The 18037-nt window shown below is 45.5% G+C and overlaps 1 protein-coding gene across 7 annotated transcripts in view; it reads right to left on the reverse strand.

Moving 5' to 3' along the window:
- The window catches only part of NPRL3 (NPR3 like, GATOR1 complex subunit), a 41428-nt gene extending 27675 nt beyond the window's left edge, over positions 1-13753 (reverse strand). For 3 of the 7 annotated variants that reach the window (XR_014591193.1, XM_083872588.1, XM_083872584.1), the window contains exons 1-5: positions 13558-13753; positions 11954-12023; positions 7499-7537; positions 3959-4088; positions 663-737 (exon numbers count right to left, since the gene is read on the reverse strand). Coding sequence is in view for 6 of the 7 variants with exons in the window: in XM_083872588.1 (XP_083728714.1) it covers positions 663-737; positions 3959-4088; positions 7499-7537; positions 11954-12023; positions 13558-13675 (432 nt within the window). In the remaining variant the exon portion in view is untranslated. Of the gene's footprint in view, positions 1-662; positions 738-3958; positions 4089-4498; positions 4639-4669; positions 5373-5755; positions 5931-7498; positions 7538-11953; positions 12024-13557 lie in introns of those variants that run through there. The other 4 variants (XM_083872585.1, XM_083872587.1, XM_083872586.1 and 1 more) reach the window with 4 other exon arrangements.
- Between the last annotated feature and the right edge of the window lie 4284 nt (positions 13754-18037).

An 18037-nucleotide genomic window follows, 5' to 3' on the forward strand; every position in this document is an offset into this window, starting at 1 on the left:
TTTGATTCAGGTAATTGTCTTGTGTGAAACTTTGTTCCTCATCTGAGGACAAGCCATGCAGGCTGGGGCCATGTCCATGTCACCACTGCAAAGCCAGTGGTAAGAAAAGTACTAGTGCTAAAAAGAGAAAAAAAAAGTTCTTTCACAAGCAATGAGCTGGAGTTTTTTTAAATCATGACATTACATCCAGTTGAGCAAAAATCAACCATTTCCATAAAGACGACTATTCCAGCTCCCTCTTTTATTTTTAAACAACCTGTGGACTGGGAAAAGAAAGCCAGACTTCAGAAACCAAATAATGCTTGAGCATAATGAAATTTCTAGGGCTTTATACACCTAATTAGCCAAGCCAGGATCCCTTAATACCAGCATCTAGTTAATAGAGGAAGCCTGAAAAAAATTCCAGGCAGAAACTATGTATTTGTTCCAGGTTTTTGCTGAGCGTTGAAGCCTCTTTATTCTTCATTTGTACCTTCTTCTCATTCAGCTGCTCAGCTGCTGCTCCCTGGCACTCTCCCTTTACAGTGACCTCACTGCTGAGAGGAGGCAGCTTTCAAACACTGGCCATTAATCATAAAACAAGCCTGGAGTGTGAGCCTGCTGCATTCTCTCACGCACCCACAGCACATCCCACTGTCAGATGGAATGGAGACAGTCCTTACCCTTAGTGCAAATACCACGTTGAACAGAATCATGGTGGGCATCTCTCTCTTTGGTGAGGGGTCAGTTTTGGATACCTGAAAAATATTTTTTTTTAGAAAATCCCATCAGCTAGTGCCAGTTGGAGACAGTAACAAAGAGAAATAAAGAAGAATTTTAACGCCCTAGTTAAATAACAAGCTGAAAAAAGAGAGCGGGCAAATCAATTTATAACATCAAATATGACTTGCAAAAAATAGAATTATGATTTTGGTTTTTATTGGAGTGCCACAGTTACTCTACAACACTGCCTTTGCTCAGCAGCTGTGAAGACTTAAGCCAAAGCCTTTTGGTCACAAGCATGGAAATGAGTGTCAGTTAAGGCAGCACTCTTACTTAGTGTCTTTCTTTAATTACATTTAGCATCATTAGGGACCTTAGGTTTAAAATTTTTAGCACAACTGTCAGATATATTTTAGTATATACTGTCAACAGAATTCCTCAGATTTCTCATCTCAGGCCACACCTATTCCTTCCTTCCTTCCCTAAAATCCCCATTCAAATTGCATCCTGTAACAAGCTGCTGCTTTTATCAGACAAGACATGCTCTAGTACAACAGTACTAAAATAAAAGGTTGGATTTTTTTTCTCTTCCTGCAGGATTTCAAACACATTACCCAGCCCCTCTATTCTCTTTGTAGCAGAGAGCTCCATCCCTAAGGCAGATTCAAACTTTCCAGTGGGAAGAAACAGCTGGAGCTGAGACAAGCAAGTGGAATTTGCACAGCCAGACCAAGGACTCCAAAGGGAGCACGGGTCACCACAAGATGGAGCACAAAATGCAGAGGACATTCCCACCTCCCCTGCAGCTCCCAGCTCAACACCCACCCACTCCTAAGTGCAAACAGCTGGAACCTGCCAGGCTAAACAATAGTTGCTCTCTACCCAAAGTGTGAGCAGCACCTGAGCCAGGGCAAACACAGAGCAGCATCTGCCCTTCCTCACAGCCTCCAAGCACCAGCAGTGAACTGCTCAGTCCTGAACTCCAAAATCTGACTGCTTTCACTCAGGAGTCTCAAAATTTAGAAAACTATGAGGTGATACATATTTTTGTTGGTTTTGTTTGGTTCTGGTTTTGGTGGGTTTTTTTTTGTTTTTTTTTTTTCCCTAAATTAAAAATTACATTCTGTCAGAAAGGCAGTGATGGGAGAGTGGTAAAGGCAGTTTACTGTGTTTATCTGTTGTGGAGTTACAGGTTCCAGGATGTCTTGTGAATTTCCAAGTGTAAGGATCCTGATCCTGTTCTTTCCTTAAAATCAGAGAAACCACCATCATTAACATCAGTTGGGATACAGGCTAGATTTCATATCACTTCATGTCCAGAAAAAAATAGAAGACTGAGCTGGGAAAGAACATGCTGAAGGAATTTGAAGAATTCAGAACATTGCTACATAAAAAGCAGTCTGGCACACAGGATTAAATGTTTGTGCTCTTGTAACTCCTGAATCTCATCAGAGTAAGAATTTGCTGAGCTGTCCCGTGGATTAATTTACTGCAGTATGAACTCTGAAGAAATGCAAAGCAGAGGCTGCTGGGTGACTCCAGACACTGCCTGAGCTCCATGGAAAAGCAGCTCCATCTGGCTTCCTCCTAACTGCAGGAGGGTCCCAGATTTACTGACACAAACCAGCAGAAATGGCTGCCACATCTAGAAGATTCTGGACTCTAGAAAGTCCTGGGGTGCCTCCTGGGGTGATAAGACACACCCAAAAAGAAGATCCTTCAGAAGTAACAAAAAAAGTGTTTACAGCTCTTTATAATTTTGTTTATTTGCCCAGATGCAATTTTATTTAGACAAATGAAAATGAAATGACATTTCATGCAATTAGGATTAGACTGACTGGAAAGAATGTATGATAATAACTGGTGAAAAAAACACAAATACAAATTTTCAACTTTGTTTAAAGCACATTTAGGAAGTTGGGCCTTTCAGATGAGATTAGTAAAATAAAGGAAAATGATCTGAGGGAGAACAGGCCACTGCTGTCAGAGCCTTGAGGGCACCAAAAGGTCCTAATGGCCCTGGCCAGTCCCAGCTGGGTTCCCACACACACACCCTAATCCATGACCTGGGAGCCCCAGTAAAGCCCAGCCCAGGGCCTGGAGCTGTGCCTGTCTCCAGGCTGGACCTTGGATCTGTGCCTGTCTCCTGGACAGACCCTCGGTCAGGACATCCCACCCTTGTCCTGCCTCCTTCCACTCCTGGCTGGGGTCCCAATACAGACCCTGGCACTACCTGCCGTGTCTGGGGCTGCTGATGGATTTGCACAGCTTGGGCACACTTAAATCCTGTCTTCCAGAACAGTTTAACCTTTCCAGGACTGAGTCTTGGTGATCTTCCATGACATTTCCTGCAGACTTAAAACTGAGTTCCCAAAGTAGCATCTTTTGATGCTTTAGGCCAGCTCCTCGCTGGGATTAAAACAGTCTGGTCCTCTAAATATCAAGCAGCAGTTACCAACAAGCTGTTTCCACCTCTAATTATAGCTACAAAGCAGGATAGAATTGGCAAGCAGACTTCTTTTTCCCTGGAAAAAAGGAATGACTTAGCAAATTCGATGAAAAATGAGACCAAAGCAGTTCACTGACAGGGATCAGTGTTGGATTCAGAAATTACCAAAGCCTAGGTCATTCCTACAGTTGATCAGGAAGAGGGAACAGGCCAGGGAATATTTGGAACACAAAAAAGTATGTAAATTCTTTCCTGGATTTAAGCAGGGCCTTTTACACAGCCCAGGTAGCAAACTGCTCTCATTCTAAGCACCTGAAACACCATGGAAAAATATCTCAATGCAAACAGCAGCCTGACTTGGTCCACAAGAAAATTTTACATCTCTTTCAACATTCTACATATTCCATCTAAGTCTTGTGGATCATCCTCAGCCTCAGGAAAAGTTAAAAGCCAAACAAGGCTGACGCAGCTTTTAGCATTTGTGAAGATTTTTTGGTGCTGGTTTTTTTAACTGCCACACTAATTAGAGGTGCTAAAAGCTAACTTGCAGTAACTAAAATAGTGAGAAACAGCTTTTTGAGCTGGAGTGTCAGTTTTGCTCCTCTTTACTCACACTGCATCCCTACAGTAACCAGAAGAGTTTCTGTGATCACTGACAGCTCCCTCAGTTTGCCACTCACCCCACTGACTCAGAAGCAAGTAAGGGAAAGTAAAAACCAACATGCACGTTCTGAATTCCAGGTTTCCTCACTAAATCCAGGCAGCTGGTGAAGAAGGCAGGTCCCCAGAGGGGATCTCACACTGTACCTGCCCAAGGGCGTGCTGGAGCAACGTGGGATGGCCAACAAAGCGAACGTTATCAATCTTCAATTCAAACTTTTTGCCACACATATCTGACTTGGTAGCCAAAATTGTTGCCAGGATGACATCTGAAAACCTTGAAGAGCAGAAAGAGAAGTTAATATAGTTTTCAAATAGCACACCCCCAAAATGTTCCTCCAAATACAGATATATTTAACTCCTCAGCTTTTAAGGCATTGTAAAATTGTGGCTAGATTGCTGTACCTGGAGTAGCACCAATTATGTAAAATTAAGGACCCCTAAATTACATCCCTCAGATCATCACAATTATAAAACAGGAAGCATTCACAACAAAGACTGCAGGGTCATGCTCATTTAATTACATGCTCAGCAAAATACATTGAAAAGATTAGATGCAGTTTGCTTAAATATAAAAACAGCTGGAGTTAGCCATTGCCTGGATTTAGCTGCAGGTTAATGAACTTACTAAGCAACTACATATTGACACAGCCTGTCACTCAAGCACAACAGAGATCTTTAAGCCACCCAGTATGACAGAGGGGAGGCAAGAAAGAGCTGATTCAATTAGAAGAAACACAGCCAATGCTTGTCCTTCCTTTCCCAAAGCTCATCAGTGGCATTCCAAGTTCCTCACATAACAGATCTCAACCTGTGCTCAGCAGATCACTGGCTCTTCCAAGAGCTGCCTGGCCTCACCTGGGCTTTCTCATTTGATAAATCACATTCATGACAGGGCAGGCCCTTCCCAGTGCCCAGCCATGGGGTTAAAGATTGCTCTGGATTGGTGGGGGCAAGGCAACAGCTCTGAGACAGGAGGACAAGTATCTACACAGGGTCTGCCCTGTGAAACACAGCCAGTGCTTCACAACCAGCTAAAAATCCAGTGTGACAAGGGAGGAATTCCATAACTGCTCTCTCCTATAGCCTCATACTATTGGTCTGGTCTCTACCAACACTTGTTTTCCTCAAGGTGCCCCCTGGGACAGTGATGCCCAAACCCACAGTGAAGGGGACCTCATATGCCAGAGTAAACCTTTTGCTCTAGAATATGAACAGTGCAAGGCTTGTTTTTAACAAGTTCTCTCCTCATCTGATTTCCCAGAGGCTCCTATTTAACCAAACGAATTTTGAACCACTTTCTGATGAGAGCTGGTTTTAAGAATGAAAATGTTTATTTCATTTTCTGTATTTACACTCAGGGATGTGTGTCCCTGCCAGACCATCCCCCTAGAGCAGGCAGGTATCCCAGATAACCCAGTATCACTCAGAGAGGAGGGCAGGCATGGGTGTGTGTGCTGTGCTCACCTTATCTCTTGGCCACAAGTGAGCCCTCCATGCCCAGAGAAGCAATTAATGGACCTTAGTCCTGCTTCCCTCTAAGTCATGGACTACTACAGAAATTAAGACAAATGCACTCAAGGAAATAGGGGGAAATTCTTTTATTTACAAATACTGGAGATGAAGGACCACAGAGGTCCAAACTGCCAAAGGCCCCTGGGGCTTGTACAAACAGGTCACCCTGACCACAGCATGCTGCTCGTGTTTGGTTTGTGGAAGGAGCAGCTGTGTGCAAACTTCCAAATCCCTAACTGCTCTACTCCAAGCTAAGGGCAAGCAGAGACTAGCCAGAGACTGCTGGGGCCACTGAGTCCATGCTCCTCAACCACTAGGCTGCACAACTTGGGAAGTTTGGGAGGAAAGGGCAAAGCAACCTGGAACAGGACCTAGACTGAGAGTCCCTGGAGATCACATTCAAAATAGAAAAAATAAATAAAAAGTCACCATGACAGCATTGAGCTTCTCCTCCTCTTTCTGCCCTGTTCAGCTGCTTGTTAATAGGCTCATCATGGAGCCAGGAAAATGGGAACAGAAGTGGATCCAAAAGGAGCATATGTTTTGGGGGGGTGAAGGGAGAAGGAGGGCAGACTGGAAAATGTCGGCTTCCTGGTAAGAAATTAGTTACCCTTCCCTCCTCCAGCCTTGGCACAGGATACCTGGGAGCTGATAAACTGATCATCCTGATAACTTCCACAAGGAATTATACCAGCAGATCCTTTAACAGATAAATGTGGTGCTAAAGGTGGGAATTCAGCAGTTTCCCAGGAGAGCTCTTGACACCAACAGCCCTGTCTGCCCTGCCTTGCATGTGGCTTTTTGGGGAGGAAGAGATTAAAAGGCTGATTTTGGAAAGTCCTCAGGATCTTCTCACTAGCAGGGTCTTCTCTGCCTGGGAAATCACTGGAATTGCAGCCAGAGGACATGCTCAGGGACAGATAATCCTGACACAGGTGCACCTCCTAACACCACAGGCTCTCCCAAGAGTCACCTGGACTCCAGCCCCACTCTCCTCCTCTGACAGCCTGGATTTATAGTTTTGCTGTCTGGGTTTTTTTAACCCCCAGTGCTCTACATAATTTTGACATTTCTTAGGCCTCAGGACAATAGGGAAATCGAGGAACAGCAGATGTGTTATTCCCATTACTTCAATTCATCATTTCATCTTGGAAAATAACACTTTTACTTTAAATATTTCAATACACATTTTCCCATCTCTGGGGTATATTAAGATGACCTAAGAACACTGACTTCTCAGAGCCCAAGAGCTTGTTAGAACCAGATTAGGTTTTGCAGTTGGGCAGTAACCCTTCTCCTTTTATGAGATTAGTCTGAGCATTGTGAATTCCAGGGGGAAGCAAACCTCTTCTGTACTAAGGAATTCAGCAGGCAGAAAATACAATAAACAAAAGCTTTGATTTGTCCAAAATATTCTACTGCTCCTCTCCTGAGCACAACACAGCAACAGCACACTGAAAAGAAGGGGGGGAAAGATTCAAACAATGAATTTATTTTTTCCCCCCAAGAACGGATCGTGATTTTTTATATGCCACAGGAATTCAAAGCAAGGTTTTCATAAAGAATTTTTCTTTGAAGTAGCTTATAACAGGATCTGAGTATGTAAGTGAGGTTTATGTTAAGCAGGGATCAGGGATGCATTATTTTTTCCTTCTGGGGCCCTGAGTTAAGCACTCTTCCCTCTACATGTGTAATCAGCCCATTTAGCTGAGTGGGGCACCAAGAACAAGCAACCAGCAGAGCTGATCAAACCTGGGTCCTCTAAAGAGCTCTCCATCATTACCCTGGGATTAAACAGTTTACTCATTCATCTGTACTTCCAAGTCATTTCTCCTCAGAAAACAATTTGATTTAGTTGCTGGAATAACTACAATGCCAAGGCTATACTTATTGCACTCCCAGAGCCTCCCAGCTTTTCCCAGTTCACAGAAGGGACAGTGCCACACCCATTCTGGATTCTCTATAGGAAGCACAGAAATGTTAGTAGGACCTTGGTAATTATCCTGGCACAAACCTTTAGCAATACATTTCCTACAGACGCTGTGATTTAGCATGTAATTGTCTCATCATTCAGTGTAAAACAGAAACCAGAAACAAAAGCACAATTAAAAGGATGGTGAGAAAAGAAAGCCATTCTAGACAAAGGTGATTGTTTCGAACATTTGGTCTTACCCTGAAACCAATTGCTCATCAGTTAGAGGACATTGGTCTCTGAAATGGGAACATGGCCATAAACACAAAACAAAACACAACAAAAGAAAATAAACGAGGCAAGTACACAAAATACAAAAGAAAAAAAAAAAAAGATAATATTAAAAACTAGGATGAACTATTAAGGGTTAAACTCCCGTAAAGGAAATAAAACTGTTGAGGAGAGTCAAAAGTTAATGGAAGGTGAATTCCAGGGATACATTGCAGGCTGTATGACAACAAGGAGAAAACAGGCTAAGGTAATTTAGTCCTTGCACTAACAGTGGTTGCTGCCATGTGTTTTCCCACAGTGCACAGCATTTATGGAGCTGATTTCCATGGCACTTTTTAATTCATCCTTACCTTAAGAGAAACAGAAGGTGTTGCAGCCTGATTTAGAGCAGATCCTAAACCTCAGTCTCCTTCCTGGACTACTACTATCATTTCCACCAAAGAACCCCCCAAATGACCCACAGCTCTTCCCAGTTGGTTCTAGTGCTTCCACACCCACAAGACTTAGGAAAAGAGGATGCCAAGTGTTTGTTGTTGCAGGATTGTGTGAAGGGCCTGGCTCCTGCAGGGATGCACACAGCAGGCACAAGGCTGGCCAGGCTCACACCACACACATCAATTCTTTCTCTGCCCCTCTCTGTGCCCCAGGCAATAAGCACAACTTAGGAAGTGCAGGCTGAAAAAGCTTTCAAGGCAAAGAATCCTGAACCCTTCTTTACAACAGGTGTACAGAGCAGGACTCTGTTAGCACTTTTATATCAGAAACACCTGCTTCCATTTTAACAGCCAACTGTCACATTTTCCCCCAATTAAGATTTAAAAAGGACTTGTTTCCTGAAACCACTTCATAAATGTACTGAAAAATGAATCTGATAAAAAAGCTTTATACTATCCCACATGAGAAAGGGGAAATTGAAAACCTCCAACAATTAATTAATACAAAACACAGCAGATTTCTGCCAGGCACGTTGAAAAGAGAACCTAGAGATCCTAAATGACAAAGTACACAATGGGGTGATATTACAGGAAGGGTGTTTCAAGGAATGGGTGGATGAATGGAAAGGCACAGGCTCACAGAAAGGAAGCCTTTCACAACAAATACAAGAACACTGGAGTCCAGTGGAAGAGGAACAGAGGAAACAAATGTTATCACAGGAGAACCACTGTTGGTTAGAAAGGGACATTCAAATCCTTGTTTGTCAGTAACTTGGGTTTTTTGTAACAGAAGATTTGCTAAATTTGCTAAAACTCCTTTAGTTAGTCAGCTCTGCTACTAAAAATGCAAAGTCTGCTGTAACATATGTTACTATATGTGCCTCCTCATTAGAATATTTGCTTGATGGCTACACCACCTTCAGAAAAACTACAAAAAAAAACCCCTAATTCAAAACCAATTTAACATTGCATTATCTTATGGCTTCAAAGGAGTAATTGCCTCGTATGTTTTCAGGGGAAAGAAAAAAGACTGGCAGTCCTTTCCATAAACACTGGGAGGGGGTGTATTCTCGGTAAAACACTCAGAAACTGAAGGATGTTTTTGAAAAGTGCAGATGATGAAAGGCTGAGAATAAGCCAACAAAGAGAGACACTCGACAAGCAATTTGTTTTGACAGCGAGTGTCTTCTGAATACCTTTTTGTTCCATGGCCACCGTCAACACACCTCAAACACTTTTGCTGCTCAACTTGCTTTCAGCAGGAAATAAAATATGTATTCTGAGGACCCAAATACAGCTCCATTGAGCAGAAATTAATACAAGCAAACACACCTCAGTAAGCTGGAGGAGGGATTATCATGAATAGGCTGCCATTGTCTATAAAAAAAAACCAAAAAGCATAACAAAGAGCAGGAAATTGAGCCTGGAGGCTAAAAGAAATCCAATTATCTATACAAATATGCTACATGGAAATGGAGGTAAGGCACCTAAACTGATCTGATTTTGTCCTTCCTGAGAGCATTAAGAAGTACATGCACCTCAACTGCCCTAGGAAAGGTCAGCTCCAAAGTAATTGATCTGGGTTCCAATAACTCAGGGGAAAAAAGCAACAGTAAATCTCACCCAGGACACAATTTGTGCTAGACTGCTAATAAATTAAAGACAGCCATCCAGTTTAAAAAAGGATGACTCCAACCCTCTCAGGAACTATTGCAGCTACAAGATAAATCTGAAATAACCTTTGTACTGAGCATGCAGTGGGAAAAAAAAAACAACCCTACAACATTATTGAATTTGCCACACACCACCAACTCAACCTAAGCAGCCTGCCCACTCCACAGCTTCAATCTGTGCCACCAAAAACACCCGTGGGTGCTACTGACACACAGGGACTGAAAGGAGCCTTTTTTCCAACTCTTCCTCGATGAAGTCTTCAAAAAATAATATAAAACCACTTCATAAATTGCTTTTATTGTGGTCAATTTCAGACAGAAAATCATCACCATCAGAAAACAGACTGATGGATTCTCCCCATGGACTGAGTGCACTGAGTGTCCAGAAAGGGAAATGCTGCACTGCAGGAGAAATATCTTACAGGGATGGAGCTGCCACTGAAGGAATGGCTCTCACAAAACCAGTTGCTCCATTCCTGGTCTCTACAAACCTGATCTTCAATGGAAACACACAGACTGAAGAAAAAAATTCATACTGCTGGTGAGGAAAAAAAAAAAATCAATGATGATATTGGTTTCATGCCATATGAAAGTTAAAGTCCTTTCCTTTCCCAGCTTACAAAGCAGGTGCATCTCCCTCCCTCCAGGGGATCTGCACTTTTCTGCCTCCACTCTCCCCTTAGAACCTCTTCTATTCCAAGGCACCAATTTCTGCTACCTCTAAAATTGCCTGATACAAATCAAAGTTGAAGCAATCTGTTGCACAGTTTCGAAGATGCCTTTTTATCTTCTGCTGGAAGAGGAACCTGTGTACTTAAAACTTGCATTTTTTTTCCCACCTGTATCAGTCAGTGAAAAATATGAACTTTGACAACAAAGCTCCCCTTGTCTAATTTAAATTAACAGCACTCAGTATATAAAGAGCATCAGCAGTTTCTTCTACTACCAGATACCCCTGAAGAGGACACATTTAACTGCTGCATCAGTTGTGTGGGATCCAGAGGACCTAAGAGTGATTATTTATTACACTGCTGCTGGGGAAAAAGTTATCAATAATCAAACTGGAAACAAACACAGTTTTAAAAGGGACTTTGAATTTCAGAAAGCAGATGCTCAGCCATGTAAGGAGTGTGCTGGATTCCAATATCCAGCATCTAGAAAAAAATAAACATTCAGAGCAACAGAAATGCTGGGAGATATAGACAGATCTGACAAAATCCTTTTATTAGTAACAAATACCTGACCAGGAGATTAAACATGACCTTTCGTGTCCACAGTGTTCTGGACATTACTGCAGTGAAACAATCTATATATTTGTTTAGTGTAGGTTACATGCCAGCACATTCAATTTAAAAACCTGTTTCAGGAAAACACCAGCAGTTTTCTCACCTGGCCACCATTTGAAATGATAAAAGCTTTTCCTACATCACTGCAGTAACCACATCTTGTCTCACACTAATTCAGCAACACAGGCAATATACAACATTATTTTTTTTTTTTTTGGAGGGGGAGAAGGAAAGTGATGATTACTTCCTTAGCACACCTATAAAAGAGTAGCAGCTACCCCTTTTTTAATTAATATTGGAGATTAAAATACATATCACCAAAAAATATCTGCAAATGAGCTATGAGCCAACAGCCAAAAAAACTTTTTCTCTCCTAGATTTCTCTCATATCTAGTAGTGATAATTTAAGAACTATGAAGCAGATTTCAAATGCTTAACAAAAACTAATTAGAGGGTCCATCCCCACATATACACATGCTGAACACCACACCAGCTATTTTCAGTGTGTTTATTACCCTCTGATTTCCTGTACTTAAAAAATCTCTCTTCAAGTCTCTTTCCTTTTGAGCCACTGTGTCACTCCACTGACACAACAGCAGCTCTGTCTGGAGAAACAAAATTAGTTATTCATTAGTGCACAGCAATTCCATACAACCATGACATCAGCTAGGAAAGAAGTTGAGGCAACTGAAAAATACATCCAGTTAGAAGTAGGCAGGAAAAGAAAAGTGGGATTTTGCCAAAGGATTAATACTCCTAGTTTTGAAAGGGTAATATTGCCTTTCTAATGAGCACAGAATAGCTGACCTATACCTTGCCCAGAAAAGAACAGATTCAGCAGCATTCCCTCGTGAGACAGTTCCTCTTTTAAGCACTAAGTTGCTCATAACTTGATATTAAAGTGGTTTTTTGCTAAGTTGTCTTCTCTACAGTCCAAGAGGATGTGCCCAGGAGCCAGGAGGCAAGAAAGCAGGAGGCTGTCTCTCCTCCATTTCAACCTGTTAGGCCAGAAGAAATGTTTTCCCTCCTACCTGGAGTCCCCATCTTGATCTTCTGTGGTGTCACCAGAGCCATTCACAGCATAACGACTCCTTGGTTTGTCTGTGGCAAAGAATAAAGATAAATTCACCCAGGAAGAATCTGCTTAATGTGTGTTTGTATGTTTGTCTATTCTTACTCAAAAGAATGTAAAAAAATAGGAGGAAAATTTTATCCTTCAGGGGATGAAGAGGAGAAAGTGAAATATTCACAGAAACTAACACAGGTATCAGTTTGCAGCTCAAGAGCAAGAAGTAAAATTCTGACCAATGCAATTTCCCTCCTTATTGCTAAGGTTTTAGGGCAATTATAACACTCTCATATTCACAGGAAGGGAAATCCTTTACCAATACCAATAAAAAGCAGCAGGGGGGTGGCAGGGAAACAGTCAGAAAAAAGAAAAAAAATCATATTTTATGTATTAAAATGGAAAGGGAATTAGAGATGATTCTCTCATCATAAACTGACTCACAACCTAAGCAGGGGAGTCAAACTTCTCCTGACACAGGGCCATTAGTACACAACCCAAATCACACAGCTCCATCACCCCACAGCAACTTTAGGCCCTGCACTGACACTAGTCCCAGTCCAGCCACAGACACTGCCCCAAATCACAAAAGTAAGAGTGCAACTAGTGCTGGCACCTGAATAGTCAGTCTCATGGTCCTGTTTTCCAGGAGAAATTAAACCTCCCCCAGCACACTATTCAAGACCACAGACTAAAGTTTCATCATTTCTACACATTACTGGTTAAAGCTTATAGTGTTTGCTGGATCCTTTCTTCCAAATCAGTGCCTTCCTTCTCATCCTGCCTCCTCCTTCCCCTGCAGCTCCCAAACCCCACAGGATTCACCTGCCCGGGGGACAGCAGTGATGCAGCAGGTGGATAATGACACCTGGCACTAAAGTGGTTCAATTCACCTGGGATGGGAGAGGTCCCCAGGGCACCTGAGGGGAGTGAGGGCACCTCCAGGGCAAGGAGGGAGAGGTGCAGAGTGCCATGGGGAGTTGTGAGGGGGGCCAGGACCTCATGGACAGTGTGAGTGAGGGGTGACAGGTGTCCAAAAGAGTGTGAGAGGTGTGAGTGAGGGGTGCCAGGTACCCACAGACAATGTGAGGGGTGTGTGTGAGGGATAACCAGGGACAGGTACCCACAGACAGTGTGAGGGGTGTGTGTGAGGTATGACAGGTACCCACAGAGAGTTGTGAGGGGTATGTATGGGGTATGACAGGTACCCACAGACAATGTGAGTGGTGTATGAGAGAGATGAAGGGACAGGCACCTACAGACAGTGTGAGGGATGACAGGTACCCACAGTGTGAGGGATGTGTGGGGAATGACAGGTACCCATAGACAGTGTGAGGGGTGTGTATGAGGAATAACAGGTACCCACAGACAGTGTGAGGGATGACAGGTACCCACAGACAGTGCCAGGCACCCAGAGGCAGTGTGTGAGGGGTGCCAGGCCCCCATGGACGATGTGAAGGATGCGAGGGCGGTGTGAGGGGTCGGTGTGGGGTACCGGCCCCCCACAGGAGGCTGCCAGGCCCCGGCGGAGGTCGCTGGGCAGCCGCAGCTCCCGGCGTCGGCACTTACTGTCCTGCGCCGCGGGGTGCTCGGCGCCGCGCTGAAACGGGAAGCGGAACAGCAGCTTGTTGCCGCGGCTGCCCGAGCTCACCAGGATCACGCTGATGGGGCTGGTGCTCTCGCCCATGCCGGCTCGGCTCGGGCTTCCCGCAGGAAAGGCCCGGCCGCTGCGCCTTCCGCTTCCGCCGGCACACGGCGGGGCCAGCGCTACCGGCACCCGGCGGGGCCAGCGCTACCGGCACCCGGCGGGGCCAGCGCTACCGGCACCCGGCGGGGACAGAGTTACCGGCACCCGGCGGGGCCAGCGCTACCGGCACCCGGCGGGGACAGCGCGGCCGGCAACGCCTCTGCCCGGCCTGTGCCCGGGGCCGCCTGTGCCTGTGGCCTGTGCCGGGGGCCTGTGCCGGGGCCTGTGCCCGGGACCGCCTGAGCTGTGCCCGGGGCCTCCTCTGCCCGAGGCCTGTGCCCGGCGCTTGTGTCCGGGGCTTGTGCCCAGGGCCTCCGCCCCAGGTCCCGTGCCCAGTGCAGCCCAATGCCCCCAGTTCTGACCAGCATCTCATACCTTCATGGCCCGTCCTCAGTACAGCCCAATGCCCCCAGTTCCGACCAGTGCCTCACACACAGCCCCATCCCCAGAACAGCCCAGTATTGCGGGTTCTGACCAGCGCCTCATACCCCATGGCCCCATCCCCAGTACAGGCCGGTGCCCCCAGTCCAGACCAGCACCTCACACACAGCCCCATCCCCAATATAGGCAATTGCCCCCGGTTCTGACCAGCATCTCATGCCCCCACACAGCCACATCTCCAGTTATGACCAGCACCCCACACACAGCCCCGTTCCCAGTATAACCCAGTGACCTCCCAGTTCAGGCCAGCCCTTCACACACAGCCCTGTTCCCAGCACAGCCCAGTGCCCCCAGTTCTGACCAGCATCTGACACTTTTTATCTCCCATCCCAGTGTCCCATGGACACCACTGCCTATTCCACACGCTCCAGTTTATTCCAGTGCTCCTCGTGCCTGTATCCAGCCCTTTTCCAGCTCAGCCAGTGCCCCCAGCATGGCCCAGCACCCTCAGCTCAGCCCTGTACCCACACAGGGCATGGTGGCCCCAGCCCTTAAAATCAGCCCTTAAAATCCCTCCACAGGGAGCTGTTGGATCCTGGACTGCCCAGTGCTGTTAGTTGGCCACTTTGGGTCATTTGTGGGCTTTCAGACAGTTCATTAATTCCAAAGCTTTCCTAAGAGATGATAACAAAGAGCAGTGAGAGTTCATCATCTCCCCCATGCCCAGACTCCCCCCCGGGTAATCATCCTCATGGAAAGAGTGGACAGGCACTGGAACTGCCCAGGGCACTGGTGGAATCACAATCCCTGGAAATATTCAAAGAACATGCAGATGTGGCACTTTGGGACATGGTTTAGTGGTGGGCTGACCGTGCTGGTTTAATGGTTGGACTCAGTGATTGCAGAGGGATTTTCCAACCTTAACAATTCCATGACACTTGCAGGGAGGTAGATGTGGAAGTCACACCTGTGGGGTTTCCATGCTCATGGGAAAAGGCTGCCTTGGGCTTGCTATTCATGTTCACTTCACAGCTCTGATACACCCTGCCTCGTGGTTCCTGTGCTTTTACTCCTGCCTCTGGATTAGGAAGAGTGACTTTATTCCCCTGGCAGCAGTCTTGGTGCCTTCGTACTTTTTTGTGAAGATCAGAAACTATCAGCAATTATATTTGAGGATGCCCATGGGTTTTATGCAAGTTCTCCTGTATTTTGTTGCTTAGACACTTGGACACTCTGAGACATCCCACACTCTGGGTTTTGCTCTGCAGTCCCCCAAGGGACGTGGGACAGAGGTGGGTGAGTGAAGAGGGAGATGAGCAGCCCCAGCAGGGTGTAATCTGCAGGGCCATTCTGCACAAGGGCAGCGATAACAATTGAGTGAGAGAAGGCAATTTTGAGGGGAGGGAGTTGTCCTGGGGTGATTAAAGACCAGTTGTGTTATCACAGCAGAGCACTCCTTGTACACCAGCACTGGGCTGTCACGTTAAAATTTCAGTGTGTCTGCTTCAAAATATAATTTTAGTTTCTGAAATAATAAATTATAGGCCTATCTGTCATTCCCAGCTCTTGGACATTTAGCTGTAGTAAGCCGTGTCGTTTAAAGCAATGATTGCAAATTCTTCAAGCCTTGGTAGGAAATCAAAGAGTAAAGCCAGGATTTAGACTTCACTTTTCAGACTTTCAGAATTTAATATGCCTCAAATATTTCAGTTAGAGCAGATGTATGTGCCCCCTTATCCACAGCATTCTCCTTGAGGGGAATAATACAGGATAATAGAGGCCCGTGGGGAAAGTTATCCCTGATCTCACAGTGATGCCATTCAACTGGATTTACATTTGGGGCTGTTGGAAATTAGAATCCTACTTTTACAATTAGCCAACAGGTCTGCGGCTTGATTCTGCTGTTTAAAACGAGAAACGCTGGTGGCCAGATTTTGGATTAAAAATTACTTACATTCATTATTTTAAAAAATTCCATTTGGTTATTTCCTGACAAAGATTCTTGACCTGCCCAAGGGTGGACATTCTGCAGTGGAGCTGTAGATCATCATGAGAAGCAGCAGCAGGAGAGGAAGGCAGGTTTGGTGGGGTTTCCCAGAGGACGTGTCTTCACTGCTGGCCCTGTGACATAGGAACAGCAGTGATCATGTTGTCCAGCTCTTTGCATTCCTGACCCAGGACCCCCTTTTTCTCACTACCCCATGGGCAGCTGGAGCACTGGAATGAGGAATTTGGCTGAGAGGTTCATGCAAATCCAGAGACAGTCATTTTCCATGTCATGTTTTGTTGAGAATCAGACTTCTCCCACCAGGTTCGTTCCTGAGGAGTTCCCACAACAATCCCCAGCACAGCCCTGGTTCTGACTGAGCAATGAACTCCTTCTAGCAAACCACTGTCACTTTTTTGGCTGCTCTGGCTTTTGTGATAGTGCAGGAGTAACTCCCAGAAAAGAAATTCAAATTCCATAATGATTTCAGTGATGATGAATCCTCCTGTCCAGACATCCCTCTGTGTGCACACAAATCTTAATCCTGCAGTCACAGAGGAGCAATACCCAGGTTACATAGGATAGGAAGGAGTCCTGATGGTCTGTGCCTTATCCCTGTGTTTATCTGGGTCACAGCTTGGTTGAGTAACCCCTGATTAAAAGCACTCTCACTAAGGAGAGCTTGGAGCACTGCCATGCAACACATCGCCAAAGAGGCAGCACTTTGGGGAAGAGACAAAAACATTATGTAAATGGATATTTCACAACAGCACCTATATTTTCAAAGTAAATTTTCTATGGGAAAACTGCAAGTTTTGGAAATGTGTGTAGCAAGGGATGATGAATACAGCCTCTCTTGGTACTGCCATCCATTTAAGTTGTATAAACTGAATACTACATTGCCCATGCCCTGGCTCTGCCTATGCTGTCAGTGGCACTTTGAACTGGAGGCTGCACTGCTCTGCCTCTGTGTAGCCAGACTGAGCTCTGGGTTTTCAGGAGATCTGTATGGCACTGTCAAAGGGAGGGTATACAAAGAGCCCTCTGATAATATTCCCTATGGTAAAGCAATTGTCCTCCTTGGGTCTCAGATGAATCTGCTTTTATATACCCTCTTAAAGTGAGTGAATTACCCATCCCATGGTCAGGACTGAGGAGGAGCTGTGGCACTGAACACAATCTGAAATTTAATCCCAGAGGAGTTGTTGGCCTCCACAGAAGGGATGATAATTCAAGATCCCCAAACCCAGACAGGCTTGCAGATTCAGAGACCTCAAGTGCTTTGTGCCTGGCTTTTGGGAAAGCCCAAGGTTTATTCTAATTTGTGTGACAGATGGGATGCAGAGAAGCTTAAATTAGAGCCCAGTGTAGAGTACAAGGAGTGAGTCAGAGCCTTTCTGCAAGTGCCACTTGCCCCAGCAAAGTGGGGACACCAGAGGATACAGAAGTTGCTGTCTGACCCCCTCCCTGGTTCATTCCCACCTGAGCCCAGGATGCAGTGGCAGAGGCACAGCCCCAGGAAAGTGGTGTCTCTTTGTAGTGTATAAATCAACTCCTCCAGGCTATGGAGTCCACCCAGAAAGGAGACACCTATCCTATGTGACAGCACAGAAGAGATCCCTGCCATACACACACACACGGGTGCCACTTCAAACCCAGCAGCTTTCCAGCAGCACAGCACAGCTCCCTGTGGCTCCTGGGGGGCTCCAAGGCCAGTGCACACTCCTGTGTGACACCTGTGCTTTGGTACAGGTATCCACAGGCTGGACATGCCCCAATCCATGCACAACCCAAGGATCATTAGATCCCTAGAAGGGCTTTCCCTGTAGCAGGATGGCCATGGCTGAGGAACACCCTCTGTGTCAATGCATTGTGCTGCTGTCAAATGCCGACACATCTCTGGCTGAGACACATCAACCTTCTCCACACAAGTG

Source organism: Zosterops lateralis (assembly GCF_965231275.1).
Source record: "Zosterops lateralis genome assembly, chromosome: 15".
NCBI classification, from domain to species: domain Eukaryota; kingdom Metazoa; phylum Chordata; class Aves; order Passeriformes; family Zosteropidae; genus Zosterops; species Zosterops lateralis.